The sequence below is a fragment of the Clarias gariepinus genome, chromosome 2 (assembly GCF_024256425.1).
Source record: "Clarias gariepinus isolate MV-2021 ecotype Netherlands chromosome 2, CGAR_prim_01v2, whole genome shotgun sequence".
NCBI lineage: Eukaryota > Metazoa > Chordata > Actinopteri > Siluriformes > Clariidae > Clarias > Clarias gariepinus.
The window spans coordinates 1,777,178-1,795,648 of NC_071101.1; the positions used below are offsets into that span (position 1 = coordinate 1,777,178).

The 18,471-nt window shown below is 35.7% G+C and overlaps 2 protein-coding genes and 1 gene segment (V, D, J or C); 1 reads left to right on the forward strand and 2 right to left on the reverse strand.

The window, feature by feature from the left end:
• LOC128516013 (Ig kappa chain V-V region MOPC 21-like) overlaps positions 1–18,471 on the forward strand; it is a 226,157-nt gene that overhangs the window by 200,004 nt on the left and 7,682 nt on the right.
• LOC128515977 (uncharacterized) lies at positions 1,625–4,140 on the reverse strand. Its single transcript, XM_053490277.1, has 4 exons — positions 3,856–4,140; positions 3,478–3,591; positions 2,410–2,617; positions 1,625–2,323 (listed from the first exon to the last, which is right to left on the reverse strand). The coding sequence occupies exons 1-4, from the start codon at positions 4,032–4,034 to the stop codon at positions 1,940–1,942; spliced, it is 885 nt and encodes a 294-aa protein (XP_053346252.1). The 5' UTR covers positions 4,035–4,140; the 3' UTR covers positions 1,625–1,939.
• On the reverse strand, positions 11,091–14,234 carry LOC128515996 (coiled-coil domain-containing protein 106-like). The gene is made up of 6 exons (XM_053490300.1): positions 13,985–14,234; positions 13,382–13,450; positions 12,931–12,990; positions 12,597–12,734; positions 12,300–12,521; positions 11,091–11,703 (listed from the first exon to the last, which is right to left on the reverse strand). The coding sequence occupies exons 1-6, from the start codon at positions 14,019–14,021 to the stop codon at positions 11,390–11,392; spliced, it is 840 nt and encodes a 279-aa protein (XP_053346275.1). The 5' UTR covers positions 14,022–14,234; the 3' UTR covers positions 11,091–11,389.

Sequence of the window (18,471 nt, forward strand, 5' to 3'; positions counted from 1 at the left end):
CTCGACTGATGCAGACAGCTGTTCACTGAGGACCTGTGACTTCAGTCGCTCAATAGTTCAGGACTGGAATTTCTCACAGTCTACCTGAGCCTCCAGGAACAAACTGGACTTTAATCTTACACATCTCCTCTTATACTGAACTTCCAGTCTCACATATTATTATGCACATCAATCCCTGCTATCTGTTTTCACCCAGATGAGGATTGGTTCTCTGTTGAGTCTGGTTCCTCTCAAGGTTTCTTCCTATTACCATCTCAGGGAGTTTTTCCTTGCCACTGTCGCCGTCGTCCTAGGCTAGCTCATCAAGCAGATGTCACAAGTTTTGAGGGAGCGTGCAATTGGCATGCTGACAGCAGGAATGTCCACCAGAGCTGTTGCTCGTGAATTGAATGTTCATTTCTCTACCATAAGCCGTCTCCAAAGGTGTTTCAGAGGATTTGGCAGTACATCCAACCAGCCTCACAACTGCAAACGACGTGTAACCACACCAGCCCAGGTCCTCCACATTCAGCATGTTCACCTCCATGATCGTCTGAGACCAGCCACTTGGACAGCTGCTGAAACAATCAAAGTGCATAACCAATGAATTTCTGCACAAACTGTCAGAAACAGTCTCAGGGAAGCTCATCTGCATGCTTGTCGTCCTCATTGGGGTCTCGACTTGACTCCAGTTCTTCATCGTAACGGATTTTGACAGATTTGTGAACAATATTTGAGAGATATGGTTATTTTGTTTATGTAGAAAACGTTTCAGATCTTTGAGTTCATCTCATTAAAAATGGGAGCAAAAACAAAAGTGTTGCGTTTATATTTTTGTTCAGTATACAGTGGTGTAAAAAACTATTTGCCCCTTCCTGATTTCTTATTCTTTTGCATGTTTGTCACACAAAATGTTTCGGTAACACTTTATAATAACTACACCCTATGAATCATTAGTTAAGCATTGGTAAATAGTTATTCAATCATTTATAAAGCATTGTTCCTGCATTAATAGACATTAGTAAGCAGTTTATAAATACAGCTATACATGCTTTATTCTTGCTTTATAAGCATCTATATAATATGCTTAATAATTGTATTTTCATACTTTATTAAGGATCTGTTAATCATTTCTAAATTAAGCATTACATTATTTAAAAACCGATTAGTTAGTAACTGTAAGTGGTTCATAAGATCATTTAGAACGTGTTAGTAAATGATTCATAAACCATTTGAATGCACATTTATACATCTTATTATTCAGACATATATTAACAGTTTGTCAGTGTGTTAATAAATGCTTTATTAACACACATTCCTACTGTAACCCATAATTAATTTAGGTAGTTATAAAACATTTACTAGCTGTCAGTTAATGGTTTTTGTGAGCTCATCTAAAGTGAGGACTATTTATGCCTTGTAAAGGGTTTACAAATGAGATTTAAACCCACTTTTATCTTCTTAACAGAAAAAGGAAAACACAACACAGAGGGAAACATAAAAATATTTATTTCAAGATGCAAAAAAAAAAAAAAACATACAACTGTACATATAAATTAATATAAAATAATTTAATATGAAAAATAAACATCTGTAAAAATGAAACTACAAATATGCACTTGATGAATGTTTGAATGAAATAAAATTTAAAATATACTTCTGCAGTGTCAGATATAAAATAGAAAAATTTACTAAATAAGCAACAAAAGTAACTAAATTAACAACAACAACAACAAAAAAGTTTGTTTCATGGCTGGGTGATTGTGCAAACAGTGAATCACAAAGAAGTGGCAAAAAAGCCACACAAAATTTTGATAAAAGCAAAAAATAAAAATAAAACAAAAAAAATCTACATTTCAAACTATTACATTTCACTACTTGTACTTCCTTGAAATGTCATGAATCAATCTGCCAAATGCACCATCAGAGTGTTTCTTTGCCAGCCATTCATTCCACTTAATCACTGCAAGGTGGTCAGAAAGCAAACTCTCTGTGCGATTTCCTCTAAGCCTCCAATCTGCTCCTTGTAGGATCTCCAGGCCCTCTCAATATGTTGGGTATGGGCACCAGTGTGGGGATCTACATACCACCTGCTGTGGTTGACAGTGTGATGGTTGTACCCTAGTTCAGGGAGTATGCGATAAGCACGCCACTCGTCACTGATAATTGATGACCCAGGCCTCACATGATGCGCAACCAAGGGCACTAGATCTCTTCGAGATCTTCTCTCCAGAAGACATAGAATAGGTTTTTTAGATTTTTGCTGATGATAATATTTCACACCTAACATCCCAAAAACCCACTTCTTTCTTTTCCACCCTCCAGCCATTCTTCCTTTACCATACTAATGGAGAAAAAACACAACAAATACAGACATAAAAAAATAGCCATTTTACACATTCATTTACATTAACTATTGCTATAACATACCTTTCTTTTGTGATGAAAATGGCTTTCGTCGATCACAACAAACTCCCTTCTTCCACCAATTTGCTGGTCTGTACGCCTTCTCATCCTTTCAACTGCTGTGACACAGACCTCCCTTATTTTCTTTGCCATTTTAGTAAGAGTAGCTGAACTACTTGCAATTCTGTCATCCATCATGTCTATCTGGCGTAACCGTAGACCCTGACAAAACCTTTATGGGCAAATAGAACATGTAAGGTAAATGAATGCCTTTATGTAAAATAATTGACATTATATGCATTATACAAATGTTTCTTCTTATTATTATTACAGAATATTATTATATTATTATAGATAATATTATTCTATTAAGAGAATGGCAACAAAGCGAGTTTATGATATGCAGTGGTGGCCAAAATTATTTGAACACTAGCATTTTAACCAGCTAAAATGGTTTAAGGTCAGTTATTTGTATTGTTTGCTGTAGTGTGTCAGTAGGAAATATCAGATTACATTTCCAAACATTTATTCTGCCATTAATTGTAAGATTTTTGTTTGCACAAAGAGTTTGACAACAGCCACACAGGATCTGTTCTCATTATCATCCAGAACAGAACAAACTGTATTTAGTCTGAACAAAAGACAGACTAAATCCAGAAGAACTGTGGCAATGTCTCCAAGATGCTTTAAGAGACCTACCTGCAAAGGCAAAAGTTGTTTTAAATGAATGAATGAAAAAAAAAATGCATAAAACTGTTAACAGTACTGCAGTATGCAGGTAGGTTTCTTGAAGCATCTTGGCGACATTGTCACAGTTCTTCTGGGTTTAGTCTGTCTCAGTTTGTTCTGTTTCTTCATGTCATTCCTGAAGAACTGGAAAATGATGATGATGATGGGATAAGATCTCTGAGTGGAGCACTGGCTACTGTCAGACAAAACAAAAATGGATGGATCACTGGATTATTACAATCAATGGCAAAATTAATGTTTGGAAATGTAAACTGAAATTTCCTACTGACACCATTTTTTAGCTGGTAAAAACACTATGGTTCTAATAATTTTGGCCATCATTGTACATATTTATATTACTACCTGTACATGAACTGCATCCACTTGCTGAAGGAGATCTTTGATCCACTGAAGATTGATTTGTGGCTGACAGACATTTGTTTTGCCCTTCCCTCATGTACTGCTTGTTGACAAATCCTATTGTAAACAATTAAATAAATATTGACATAATTAATAAACTGTATATATATATATATATATATATATATATATATATATATATAAACTGTATAATAATTAATATATAATATTTAATAAACTATATATATATATATATATATATATATATATATATATATATATATATATATAATCCAAAAACCCACTTTTTTAGGGCTATCATGAGATAGATATATATATATATATATTTTTTTTTTTTCTTTTTTTTTTTTTTTTACTTACCAAGCATGTTGATCTCCACTGTTTGCCCTTTTCTTCATTTTCATGTTCTGATGGCATATTCTGCATTTAATTTTTGTTTTTAGCAGTTTCCTTCTCTGAAGCCACTTAATAAGCTTCAGAGTGTTTTTTATAGAGCTGGGTTTGTTAATAAGCTTCTTCAGCCCGGTGAATCTGCTCATTTATTATTATTATTATTATTATTATTATTATTATTATTAATTAAACGATTACTTTAGAAAGTGGTGAATGTAGAGCAATAGTTAGTTTTTGATCTGACGGAGCGGGAGAAATTGCGCTCCCGCTTTCATGCGTAATCAATACGGGACAAGGGAAAAGTTCCGTGTTCACACGTCATCAATGGGGGACAAAGGAATTGTGCAGCAGCAGTGTTTTAACTAACATGGAGAACTCCGACAAAAAGTCGAAAAGGCGTGCGGACCCGGGGCAAAAAGAATGACAACGTGGAGATGGATGCATTGAAGAAGACGTGCGTCAGTGGCACTAGTGGTGAGTATGTTACTCTGTTTACTGGCACACATTATTGATGGCTAGCAAGCTATGGCTAGATGCCGGTGTTATGCGCTAAAATGCCCCCCTGCCACGGATTGCCCCCCCTACATAATCTCTATCAAATATTATATTAGGACATACATTTAAAGGTTTATTATTATCAAATATATTATTACTATTATAATTAACCCTAGGCACGTGACAGCCGTCGAGACGATTAATACAAATCCCCAAAAATGATTATTTTATGGCACATTTCTTTTGTAGGGGTTTGTCAATGTACAAATAACAAATTATTTATTACAATTTACACTAAATAAATATTGTTTGTGGTGAAAAATGACAGGAAACGATTTTTATTATAAAATAAGCAATATAAAAACTATAGTCTTATAAATTATAAATCTAATAAATTGATTTTTTTAAATAAATTGTTGCTTTTTTGTTTGTTTTTGGAAACTGTGATACTTTTCCCCCAAAATTATTTGATAAATAAACAGTAAGAAAAGCATTTATTAAAAATAGAAAGAATTAAGGTCAATACATTTTCTTTAAAAAAAAATGATAGTAGAAATGATAGTAAAGATTTTTTTTTAATAAATATTGAACTTTTTATTCTTCAAAGAATCTTGATCACAGATTCCCCCAAAAAAAAAAAATTAGGCACAACAGTTTTCAACACTGAAATAAATCAGCATATTATAATGCTTTCTGAAGGATCATGTGTCACTGAAGACTGGAGTAATGATGCTGAAAATTCAGCTTTGCATTAATGGAACAAAGGATATTTTAAAGAGTATTATAATTAAAAACTGTTATTGTTAAATTGTAATAATATTTTTTTCTGCATTTTTGATCAAATTAATGCAGCCTTAATGAGCATAAGAGACTTATTTAAGAAAATAAAATACAGTCTTACTGCTTCCAATTTTTTAATGGCAGTGTATTTTTGCTGTACAATTGTTTCTCTTGGCTGGTTCCAATAAAAATAAAAATTGCATTGGGGATTTAGAGGAATAACCTGGAAGACCATCTACATAAGCTTTAACACTTTTTGTTTTGTTAAATCCTTGTAAAAGACTTAAAACAAATTAGAGGGTGACTTAATAAGCTGCATTTACTGCATTAAATTATAATTTCATAAGGAACCAGTTACTTCACTCTGGAAGAACATACAGTAAACTACATAAAACAAATTCCTTTAAGAGAAGTATTCTTTGGTTAGCTAAAGCACTGTGTAAAAAATAAATCAGATCCACATATCAAAATTTTATACCAAATAAAAAATAATACTATTACCGCACGCCGGTATAATAAACAACTTTGTGTCATAATGGAGATTGAAACAATTTATGAGTCAGGTGTGTGAGTGTGTCAATTGGTGTGTAAGAATATCAAAACCAAATACTAACAATTATTTTGTGTTCTCTAAATTACAGCTCAAACACCACAGCAGGTGGTGTCCCGTTACAAAAACATTTTTCGGCACTTCAGTAAAGAAGGGGACCATGTCAGCTGCTTTCAAACGTGTTGGCGTGGACCGGAACACAGTAGCAGTCAATGCTCCAATCGCAGAGCTATACATTGCTGCACCTGACAAATTTAAGGATCTTCTTAAAAACCACAGCAGTCAGGTTAAACTAAGTGCATTTGCCACACAGTGTGCTGCCGCAATTAATGATGATTCAGCAATTGAGGATAGAATTAAAGCCCTTAATGCTTCTGGTAAGCTGTTGCCCCTTAAACGGAAGTGAACTCACCAAAATTATGTACGGTCTGCACTGCTGTTCACTGATGTTTAAAAGTTAATACTGAAGTAGTTTTTTCAAGTTTTGAAATATTTTATATTATCATTATTTTTTATAAAAATATTATTTGTTGTATTTTATAATCTATTGTTGGTACTGATTGTTGATACAGTTGTACGGTTTCATTTATTTTGCATCTTGAAATAAATATTTTTATGTTTCCCTCTGTGTTGTGTTTTCATTTTTCTGTTTAGAAGATAAATGTGCCTTTAAATCTCATTTGTAAACCCTTTACAAGGCATAAATAGTCCTCACTTTAGATGAGCTCACAAAAACCATTAACTGACAGCTAGTAAATGTTTTATAACTACCTAAATTAATTATGGGTTACAGTAGGAATGTGTGTTAATAAAGCATTTATTAACACACTGACAAACTCTTAATATATGACTGAATAATAAGATGTATAAATGTGCATTCAAATGGTTTATGAATCATTTACTAACACGTTCTAAATGATCTCATGAACCACTTACAGTTACTAACTAATCGGTTTTTAAATAATGTAATGCTTAATTTAGAAATGATTAACAGATCCTTAATAAAGTATGAAAATACAATTATTAAGCATATTATATAGATGCTTATAAAGCAAGAATAAAGCATGTATAGCTGTATTTATAAACTGCTTACTAATGTCTATTAATGCAGGAACAATGCTTTATAAATGATTGATTAACTATTTACCAATGCTTAACTAATGATTCATAGGGTGTAGTTATTATAAAGTGTTACCAATGTTTCTGATCATCAAACACATTTAACTATTAGTCAAAGATAACACAAGTAAACACAAATTTTTAAACAGTTTTTAAATGATGTTTATTATTTAGGGAGAAAAAAATCCAAACCTACATGGCCCTGTGTGAAAAAGTAATTGCCCCCTGAACCTAATAACTGGTTGGGCCACCCTTAGCAGCAATAACTTTTACAGTGCTCTGGAGGAATTTTGGCCCACTCATCTTTGCAGAATTGTTGTAATTCAGCTTTATTTGAGGGTTTTCTAGCATGAACCGCCTTTTTAAGGTCATGCCACAACATCTCAATAGGATTCAGGTCAGGACATTGACTAGGCCACTCCAAAGTCTTCATTTTGTTTTTCTTCAGCCATTCAGAGGTGGATTTGCTGGTGTGTTTTGGGTCATTGTCCTGCTGCAGCACCCAAGATCGCTTCAGCTTGAGTTGACGAACAGATGGCCAGACATTCTCCTTCAGGATTTTTTGGTAGACAGTAGAATTCATGGTTCCATCTATCACAGCAAGCCTTCCAGGTCCTGAAGCAGCAAATCAACCCCAGACCATCACACTACCACCACCATATTTTACTGTTGGTATGATGTTCTTTTTCTGAAATGCTGTGTTACTTTTACGCCAGATGTAACGGGACACGCACCTTCCAAAAAGTTCAACTTTTGTCTCGTCGGTCCACAAGGTATTTTCCCAAAAGTCTTGCCAATCATTGAGATGTTTTTTAGCAAAATTGAGATGAGCCTTAATGTTCTTTTTGCTTAAAAGTGGTTTGCGCCTTGGAAATCTGCCATGCAGGCTGTTTTTGCCCAGTCTCCTTCTTATGGTGGAGTCGTGAACACTGACCTTAATTGAGGCAGGTGAGGCCTGCAGTTCTTTAGATGTTGTCCTGGGGTCTTTTGTGGCCTCTCGGATGAGTTGTCTCTGCGCTCTTGGGGTAATTTTGGTCGGTCGGCCACTCCTGGGAAGGTTCACCACTGTTCCATGTTTTTGCAATTTGTGGATAATGGCTCTCACTGTGGTTCGCTGGAGTCCCAAAGCTTTAGAAATGGCTTTATAACCTTTACCAGACTGATAGATCTCAATTACTTTTGTTCTCATTTGTTCCTGAATTTCTTTGGATCTTGGCATGATGTCTAGCTTTTGAGGTGCTTTTGGTCTACTTCTCTGTGTCAGATAGCTCCTATTTTAGTGATTTCTTGATTGAAACAGGTGTGGCAGTAATCAGGCCTGGGGGTGACTACAGAAATTGAACTCAGGTGTGATAAACCACAGTTAAGTTATTTTTTAACAAGGGGGGCAATCACTTTTTCACACAGGGCCATGTAGATTTGGAGTTTTTTTTCTCCCTTAATAACATAAACCTTCATTTAAAAACTGCATTTTGTGTTCAATTATGTAGTATTGAACACAAAAGTATTATAATAGTTAACGGTTTTTGATGAGCAGAAACATTTAAGTGTGACAAACATGCAAAAGAATAAGAAATCAGGAAGGGGGCAAATAGTTTTTCACACCACTGTATATAGTGTAAATTACATTTCTGTTATGGTTATTAGTGTGTTAGCTGTTACCTAGCCAGCCTTCTCTCATACCCTTTTGCACCCCACAACACACTTACTCAAGAGTTTTCATTCTGTTTATTGAACAGGTAAATAGGGGAAAATTATGGCCGAGTCCGATGCACGAGCTGTAGCACACAACTTTATCGCAGGCCCTTTTGTGACGCGTTGTGAGCCCATCCAAGAGCTCATTAACACTCTTAGCCGCCTTTATCTAGACGCAGATGATGAAGAAGGGCGACGAGGGCCCACACGGTGATTATGGGGTAGAACAACCACTCCCCGATGAGCAGCTGCCTTCTCCTCCTCCTGTCGATACTGAAGACAATCAAAGTCTCATCTCAGTTCCATGGTACTGGCGACCCGTCTCAGCCAACTGGAAATGGCTCTACAGACACTGGAAAGTCGACTCACCCAGTGAATGGATGAGCTGTCTGATCAGGTAGGGGAGCTGCAACGCAATTGCAACACAGACATTTTAGTGAACGAACACAAGCTGGAGAATGTCCAAGAAGACAACAACTCACACACACTCCTACCCTCAAGGCCCCCGTGAAGCTGGAGTTCCCCAGGTTTGGTGGTACTGAGGCAGAAGATCCCATCAGTTTCGTGGAAAGGTGTGAGGAATACTTAGCCTTGCATTCGCTCTCTAATAGCGCCATATTAGCTACCCTCCCCTCTGTACTCACCCACACCTCGAAGGACTGGTGGACTGCAGAAAGACACAGTGTCAGGAGCTGGAGGTCATTTAAATCTGCACTGCTGAAGGCATTCTTTACCGAGGACCATGAGAGTGAATCCAGCACCCTGACGAGAGCATAAGAGATTTCGCCTTTCAGTATCGTGCTCTCTGCCTGATGTGGAAACCGGGGATGACTGAGAGGGAAATTGTTCAAGCAACGCTGAGGAACTGTAACCCCCGCATTGCCAGTCTGCTGCGGAGCACAGTTGTCTCTATAAGCAAGCTGGTGCGAATCGGAACGCTGGTGAAAAGAAACAAAACCCCATTCCAGCATCCCAACAGATGAAGGAGGGTAATAGACCCACCAGCCTCAGCATAGCCCAGGCCAGCCCTTTTTTGTTGAAAGACAGCTTACCTTAAATCACGTGTCCTGTACAGTCATCATCAACACAGGCAGCACCTTCTCCCTCATCACTGAGACACTGTAGAAAAGGATAAAGAAACCAACCGAAAAGTGGCAGTCTGCAAAAGGACAGTCATTCTCATTAGCCAATGGTTTGGTAGGCTGCAATAGGCAAACTGCATGCCAGATGCTCCTTGCAAGGAATAGAGACTGAGGTTTGTCTTTTTATCATAAAAGATCGCAATCTTACCTTTCCCTGTGTGTCAGGGCTTGATTTTTTTAATGGAGGCTGGCATACAGATTAATTTTAGCCAGCGCTCCTACACTATCCCGGGAAGAGACGGTGAATATTTCCCGCTCTGTACATCCACTCATGGCCAAGTCGCCCTTTACGTAGCCAATCCGCTATCCTATTTGTCTGATGCCTCCGCATCCGCTATCTCCAGTTTGGTCAGTAAAGCCCCGGTAAAGCCCTCAACAGCAAAACACCGCTGGATGGCTTTCCTATGCCCCAGGTCCATGAAATCTTGAAGGCACTCTACGGGGCTACTGTGTTCAGCTCATTAGACCTTCGAAGTGGCTATTGGCAGGTGAAAATGCATCCAGACTATGGAACTTCAAAGTGTTCAAAATTAAATAAATAAATAGGACTTGATGAAATAAATCACTCTATAAATAAATTGGTAACACTTTACGGTAAGGGTACACGAATTACCATGAATTCATGCATAAATTCATGCATGAATTATGTGTTACTTCATGCATTAATTTCTCATGAATTATCAGGAACTAACATGAGTTCTAAGTCTTTCTATCATGAATTCATGAAAGATCAACCCTTTAATTACGACATTAACTAAGGTGGGTACATCACCATGATTTATGGTTTATTACACATGATCATGATGTTTTCTTTTGTTCACAAAAACAACGTCTTTCTTATTCACTTTTGGTAGATGACTCATCATGAATTTATGCACAAAATAGGATTAGACTACTTACCTCATGCATGCATACAGGTTAGAACAGTATATGTCAATTAAACAGTATGTAACTAATGTTTTATATTAATTATGAATTGTCAAGCACGTTCATGTCTTCATAGTAGCCTGCAGTAAATGGTCAGACCCAAACACTGGTCAATCACAGAACATAGCTTGTATATTCCGTTGACATCCAAATACAGTAGTCATCATTAACTCTGCATTAACTTCTTATGAGTTCATCATGTGTGTGGCCCCTCAACTAAAGTGGTTACCAGACCCCAACATTGACTAATCACAGCACATAGCATGTGAATTGTTGACATCCAGTCCAGACATACAGTAGTCATCATTAAGTAAGCATTAATTTCTCATGAGTTCATCATGTGTGTGGCCCCTCAACTAAAGTGGTGACTTGGTCCTTTTATATACAGATAAATAGTGTATCATTGATGTAGGCATAATTGTGAAATAACATGAATATGAACATGAAAGTTTAAGCTTTTGCACACAGTACACTGAGGACACAAAAGGTACTTTGATCTTAACTTTCTGTTTTATTCTTGAACAGTAACCAAGTTCTGGTCCCAGTAAAATCAACATCAACGCCTGGAAAGAGCTGAGAAGAAATTCCACCATTCTACCATTAACTTTTAGAGAGAAAAAAAGATGAAAAAAAGCAACAACAGAACACAACAGCTTAGTATTTTTAAGGAAAGAAGCCACCTTCAAGCTACTGGCATTAACTCCTCATGAAATATTTAATGCTGAACAAAAAAAAAAAAAATACAGTAAACAAATAAATAAATAGCACAAACACATGGCATACAGAACATAGCTTAGTTCTTGTAAATATCCAGTAAGGATCCGTCGGCTTTTTTCTTTAGGATAGCTGAAGCTGTAGGCTCCTGCTCACAAAAACCCCTGCAAGTTTCAGCAAACCCTTTCAGGCTGTCCTTTCTTTTAAAAGTGGACCTCAACGTGCGGAACAGATCTGGGTTAGCGGCTGCAAGTTCGGCAATCGGAGCCTGCGACACGATGGTATTTCGATCTACCCCAAGCCTTGCATAAGCTTCAGCTTTGCTGATGTGATCCTTTTTAATCTTCTCCAACACCATGTTGTAGCGGCGGATGGAGTCGTCAGGGGTTTTGACTGTAGGACAAGAGAACGTGTTATTGGCCGAGTTCTATTTAATTGAACCAGCCAAGTAATACAGTGTAATATAATGTGATACAGTTTACAATTTTACATATACATAATCATTGAACAAAAATAAGCAAACTTTAAAGTGGTAAACAGAGGTGAAAATTCATAATTGGTCCATAGAATATAGATTTGTATGTGACAATGGGCAGTGGGAAATTCAGTATTATCATTACAATAGTACAATAGTAGCACACTTTAATTATTATTATTTTTTTTAGCTTTGCTGATCCTACTAGGAAACATCTGTAAACATTGTTGAAATATTAGGGTTCTGATTTATCAATCACTGTAGTGTGTTCTGATGTATCAATCACTTTAATTCGTAAAGCATTACACTAAATGAATTTTTACATTTTGTGTGCATGACAAGTTTTACACAACATTATTAATTATTAAGGTGATGGTAAGGGAGATGGTGGTTTTGCATAGGGGAGTATAGGTACAGTATATGTAAAGTACATTAAAATTGTTTACATTTATTGTTGACCTGCTGGCAAATCAGAGAATTACTCTACTGTATCAATTTGTGTATGACTGCATACCTCTTAGTTTCTTGCCCATTTTTTTGGCCTTTTTTGGATGGGACTTTTTCTTCTTAGCTTTCTTAGCCCCTGAGGACTCAGAATCTGGCTCTGAATCAGATGATGAATCAGAGGATGATGAATCAGTTACATTTGACTCCAGTTTCCTTTGTCCAGATGCCTGCCTTATAGGTGGAATATTGCTGGCCACATCCCCACCCTTATCACTTCTTACTGCAAGAGCTGTAAAAATCAAAAGGTTAAGGAATTCTTTGACAATGTAATTTTAAAGCTGTAATATTCTCTAATCAGTTTTACCCTCTTTGAGTCTTTCCCTGAGAAAATCTCGCTCCTCTTTAAGTGTGTCTACCCAGTCTTTTAGGATGGCAATCTCTTTTTTTTGATCCTCAATCGTCTGCTTAGCCTCCTGTAGACCTGTTTGCAGAGTGGGGGCTCCTGTAATCAAAAAAGACCACATAATGAGATATTGTGATGCAGATGTACACATTAACACTTTACATTTATTTACATCAGTTTTAAACAGCAATAAAGTGATCAAAGAAGCATACAAGCACATAAAAAGCAATACTGAGATCACAAAAATCACATACTTAAAAGTTCTGTTATATGTAGTTGACTGAAATATGCTCACCAGTTTCGTTAGCCTTTGCTGCTGCAGAGGTCACTGGGTGATCCCGCAGAGGTGAAAGCACTGTAAAGTTTCAATGACAGACAAAGATAAAAATTTAGCTACAGATATCAGTGTTCATTTAATCTGTGTGACGTATGCTAATGTCTGATGTTTGGGCAGGTCAACAGTTTGAAACTCAACTGGACACACAAAACAGCTGTATTTTTACATTTATGTTTATCTCCAAAAATACTTGAGACTGAGGTGATTTTGAATCAGGTAAAAAACTCTCGACCATTAATAACATACATTCAACCTCCACTTTTTATTGTATAATGCTGTATTATGGGGATAAACTTAAGATACAATAATGTGGGTTGGAACCAAAATTATATTCCTAAAAGGGACAATATTTTTATATCGCTTTTTTAAATATATAATAACAGTAGGCAATAAAGTAAAATTAACCTACCCTTCTCAATACTTTTGGTCCTTGAAGATAGCTTTTGTTGATTTTGTGGAGACTGAACCACAAACAGGCCTGGGTAAAAGATGAGAGAAGACAGTATATTGACAAAGCATATGGCTCTTACTTAAACAGAATGTGTAGATGGCACTGTGACACAGGGATGCAAATTCAATGTACATTATAAATTATGCACATACGTTATTATTAATTATTTATTATTATTTGAGATACCTGATCATGGCTGTGTCACAAAAAATGACATGTAAAATTTAGAATGGTAATGAAAGTGATCTACAAGAATTTAGAAATACTAAGGAACAGGCTACTTTAATATTAAGAAACCACCTATGACTTTAAAGTTAATCAACATCACTTTCCACATCAGATAAGTAAATGAGTAGCCTAAGACATACCACAGTAAATGTTGTTTTCAGCAGTTAGCCTAATAACATTAATTGCTAAAGCCTCCTTTTTGGCAAGAAATCTCTTCATATTAGCACTATTTAAGATTCCTGTGCATTGAGTTATTACTGTTGTCGCAATTTTTGTAATAATACACTGAAAGCCTTTAAATATACATTGATCCTTGGCATGAATGAATCCTACCTTCTTCAGCCTTCTCGAGTCTTGATGTCTGTGGCATATCTTGTAGAGACTGCTGTAAGGACAGGTCTGGGTGGAAGATTAGAACACATAAAGCAAATATAATATCAAAACAGTACTTTATAACATCACATAACACTTCTTATTTTGTTGGTAAGGGTAAAACAAAGTGTTGGACGATAACATGAACCTAAGCTGTTTGAAGACCCATTTTACTTCACTCAATGAACTGGCACGTACAGTCTAATACACAAAGTAATTATATTACTGATATATTCATTTATATTACTTCCAACATGGTTATATCAGCTAAAAATGTAAACTTTTGCATTCCCATGGGATAGTGAACATGGGTAAATTATTTAGATTTATTGTATTTCATTATACATGAGGGGGAAAAGGTAATTAGCTTTTGCAGCCGATTAATACTTTAGGCATCGAGCAACTAGCTAGTAACGTAACTTGCTTGCTAGCCAACGCCTAGCTATTAAGTAGTGGACATAAATTTCAAACAAAACTAACTCAATGCATACATCAATATCCACACATTTGAGGTTGTCAGTCCACATACCAATGCATTTCGCCTTTCTTTTGCCTCTTCGCATTCCCACAGACTCCATGTTAATTATAAACTGATATCACCGTGTGTGCGTGCGTGCGTGTGCGCGCTATATAAGGCGGTTACCTTGATGTGTGTGTTTGGACTTGGCGCGCATCTCTTCTTCTTCGTCCTCCTGTTTCCTGCTTACTTGTTGAAGTAAAACAGTAGAGGTCTTTCTTGTTCGTAGCCTCATTTCAAAAAGGAACTCTGTAGGGACCTGTATTTCCCGTGTATTGTCAAAGTATGATATCTTTGTCAGAGTAAAGGGAGTTCCATATATTTTAATGTCATTAAGAAATTGTATAATGCTTTTATTTGGATGCATGCTGTCTACAAAAAATGTAATGGGGGTCGTAACGTAATTAGTCCCTGAAGGATTGTGTCCTATACGTGCCAGTTGCTGATCTGTTTTGCACATGCGTGCGCGTGAACGTTCAAGCGCGCAACACCACATCACAGATGCAAGCGGGAGTTGCCTTGGTAACTTTAAATTTAAAGACAATCTAACATAAAATCATGCGTTTAGGAAATAAGATTTTGTCCTTAATACAGGGAAAGCCAACCAAGAGGAGGACAGCCAAATTAATTAAATGGTTACAAAAAAAAAAGCTTTTGAAAAATAGAATAAGATGCAGGTTGTGTCAGAAAAGGATGAAGTTAATAAAGAAAGACAACTTAACAGACGTCTACAGGTGGTAAGTTATGTGCATGGTTAAATTGATTAAACAAAATTAGTATTTATGTACTTATCTAATCTTATTGATCTATTAGATAACTCTTCAGTAGATAAGTCTTCAAGTTATGCTATAGCATGCTCATGACATTTAGATAGGGCATTTCAAGCTTTCAGCCAACAGAAAGAGCATACCATTTCATATTCAATTCATGTTTGCTAAAATGGCTTTTTTTCTTGGGATTTGTAGGCCCAGGCTGTACATTATTATTATTATTATTTGTTCTTTCAAGGGTTTGCCGACATAATAGCCACAGAGGCAAAAAAACCACCAAGACTGTCAGATCAGGATCAGTCTTTGAGAAGTCAAGATGCAGTCTACTTTCATGGATGAATTTTTTACAGGTATTCCAGATCATCCATTCCTTTAAGTAATGACACACACACACACACACACACCTCTCTCTCTCTCTCTCTCTCTCTCTCTCCACAAAGGCGTATAGATTTGGAAGGCTTTGGTTCTTTAACCCACACGACAATATTTGGACATCAGTAAAACTGTAAAAACTGTAGTGGAGTTCAGTGCACATGGTCAATGACAGACTTAGTACATTTTTATATATAGGCTATAACATCTCTATGCTTTCCATAATTCTTGTTAAATATTTAATATTTAAGTAAATTAGCTTCTTTGTCAGGTTTTCTCAAGGCTTGCGAATGAGGCAGGTTGATATGAAGACAGATGGCATAGCTAAAAGCTCAGCAACACTCTCAAAGATGTCATCCTGTGTAAGAAGAGTGTGCAGACATGCAATGAGGCGATATGAAAACAAAGCAGGAAAACACCTTGGAGGAGAAACAGAGTTTGTTGTCATCGATGAGAGCAACTTCCGCCATAAACGAAAGGTATTCTGTAAAAATACTTCTTCCTATTTATTATACAATCAAAAAAAAAAAAGAAAGGGAAAAAAACCTCTAACATTAGCTGGCTTTATTCTTTTTCTACTCTCTGTTTTTCTTTTTTATGTGTTATATAAAAAAAAAAATTGCTAAGTGTAAGCTAAGCTAACTGAGATATATATATATATATGTATATATATATATATATATATATATATATATATATATATATATGTATATATATATATATATATATATATATATATATATATATATTAGTTACTGTGCTTGGGACTGGCTGTACATGATGCACATGACATGATACATGATAGGAAACTAGGACCCTTAGGGTCAGGCTATATGACTAATATGATATTAATTTTGAAGTAAAGTGTCAGATGTTAAGAAATATATTTTTTTGTTTTGTTTTTTTACAGTATGCTTGTGGCAGAATATCCAGCACTTGGAGACGCAAAAAGTGGGTTTTTGGGATGCTTGGAGTAAAAGGAAAGCATCGAAGACCTATTCTGAGGCTGGTCAAGAAGAGGTCCCGGCACCATCTGATCCCCTTAGTGGTGAAGCATGTGCGGCCTGGGACATTAATCCTTAGTGATGAGTGGAGAGCATATAGGGGTGCACTTACTAACTTGGGCTATAGGCATTTTACCGTGAATCATTCAAGGTGGTTTGTTGATCCTGTTAGTGGAGCACACACACAGCACTTGGAGAGGGCATGGTTAACATACAAATCGATAATTTGGAGATTGAGGGGAAACCGAACGGCCAAGCTTTTGAAGGAACATCTCGCCGTTATAGAATGGACCTATTGGCTTGGAAACAAGCATAAGGAAGGATTACTTGGTCGTTTATTAAAGGACATTCGGCACCAGTTTCCCTGTTAGCTAATGGTTGTTTAGAAGTGTTGAAACTGGAATTATATCTTAGTTGCAGGTTTTTTTTTTTAGCTCGGAATGAAAAAAAAAAAAGAAATAAAAAATATATCCTTACTTGATATTTACATGATCTAAACATGTTTGCATATGTTCATGCCATGAGATTATGCCATTTCTTTGTTTATATATGTTCAGCATTAAATATTTCATGAAGAGTCCACATCAGTAGCTTGTTACTGTCCATATCAGTTGTCTCCTTACCTTAAAAAGATCAAGCTGTTTGTGAAATCTTTTTCATATTTTATTTTTTTTTGTAAATTCTTTAACAGCTTTATGGCTTTGTAAAAATTTTTCAGAATAAAAATTATATTATTTATATTATTAAAAAAGAATAAAAGAGAAAGTTAAGATCAAAGTACCTTTTGTGTCCTCAGTGTACTGTGTGCAAAAGCTTAAACTTTCATGTTCATATTCATGTTATTTCACAATTATGCCTACATCAATGATACACTATTTATCTGTATATAAAAGGACCAAGTCACCACTTTAGTTGAGGGGCCACACACATGATGAACTCATGAGAAATTAATGCTTACTTAATGATGACTAGTGTATGTCTGGACTGGATGTCAACAATTCACATGCTATGTGCTGTGATTAGTCAATGTTGGGGTCTGGTAACCACTTTAGTTGAGGGGCCACACACATGATGAACGCATAAGAAGTTAATGCAGAGTTAATGATGACTACTGTATTTGGATGTCAACGGAATATACAAGCTATGTTCTGTGATTGACCAGTGTTTGGGTCTGACCATTTACTGCAGGCTACTATGAAGACATGAACGTGCTTGACAATTCATAATTAATATAAAACATTAGTTACATACTGTTTAATTGACATATACTGTTCTAACCTGTATGCATGCATGAGGTAAGTAGTCTAATCCTATTTTGTGCATAAATTCATGATGAGTCATCTACCAAAAGTGAATAAGAAAGACGTTGTTTTTGTGAACAAAAGAAAACATCATGATCATGTGTAATAAACCATAAATCATGGTGATGTACCCACCTTAGTTAATGTCGTAATTAAAGGGTTGATCTTTCATGAATTCATGATAGAAAGACTTAGAACTCATGTTAGTTCCTGATAATTCATGAGAAATTAATGCATGAAGTAACACATAATTCATGCATGAATTTATGCATGAATTCATGGTAATTCGTGTACCCTTACCGTAAAGTGTTACCAATAAATAAGACACATATGTAATATGAGAATAATATTGTGAAATAATGTAACATATTTTGAAAAAAAGCTTATTATTTGTAAAATATATTGCTCTCTGCTATATAAATTTATTTATTATTATGAAATGATATTTTATGGTCATTATTTTTCCCAATAAAAGAGATTATTG

Excerpts from the sequence above, each read along its gene's own strand:
- LOC128515977 (XM_053490277.1), bottom strand. The coding sequence starts at position 4,034 with ATGAGCAGATTCACCGGGCTGAAGAAGCTTATTAACAAACCCAGCTCT. Across the intron at positions 3,592-3,855 it reads AGTGGAGATCAACATGCTTG|GATTTGTCAACAAGCAGTAC; the intron begins GTAAGTAAAAAA and ends TGTTTACAATAG. Across the intron at positions 2,618-3,477 it reads TGGATGCAGTTCATGTACAG|GTTTTGTCAGGGTCTACGGT; the intron begins GTAGTAATATAA and ends TTGCCCATAAAG.
- LOC128515996 (XM_053490300.1), bottom strand. The coding sequence starts at position 14,021 with ATGCCACAGACATCAAGACTCGAGAAGGCTGAAGAAG. Across the intron at positions 12,991-13,381 it reads GACCAAAAGTATTGAGAAGG|TGCTTTCACCTCTGCGGGAT; the intron begins GTAGGTTAATTT and ends GAAACTTTACAG. Across the intron at positions 12,735-12,930 it reads AGCAAAGGCTAACGAAACTG|GAGCCCCCACTCTGCAAACA; the intron begins GTGAGCATATTT and ends TTTTGATTACAG.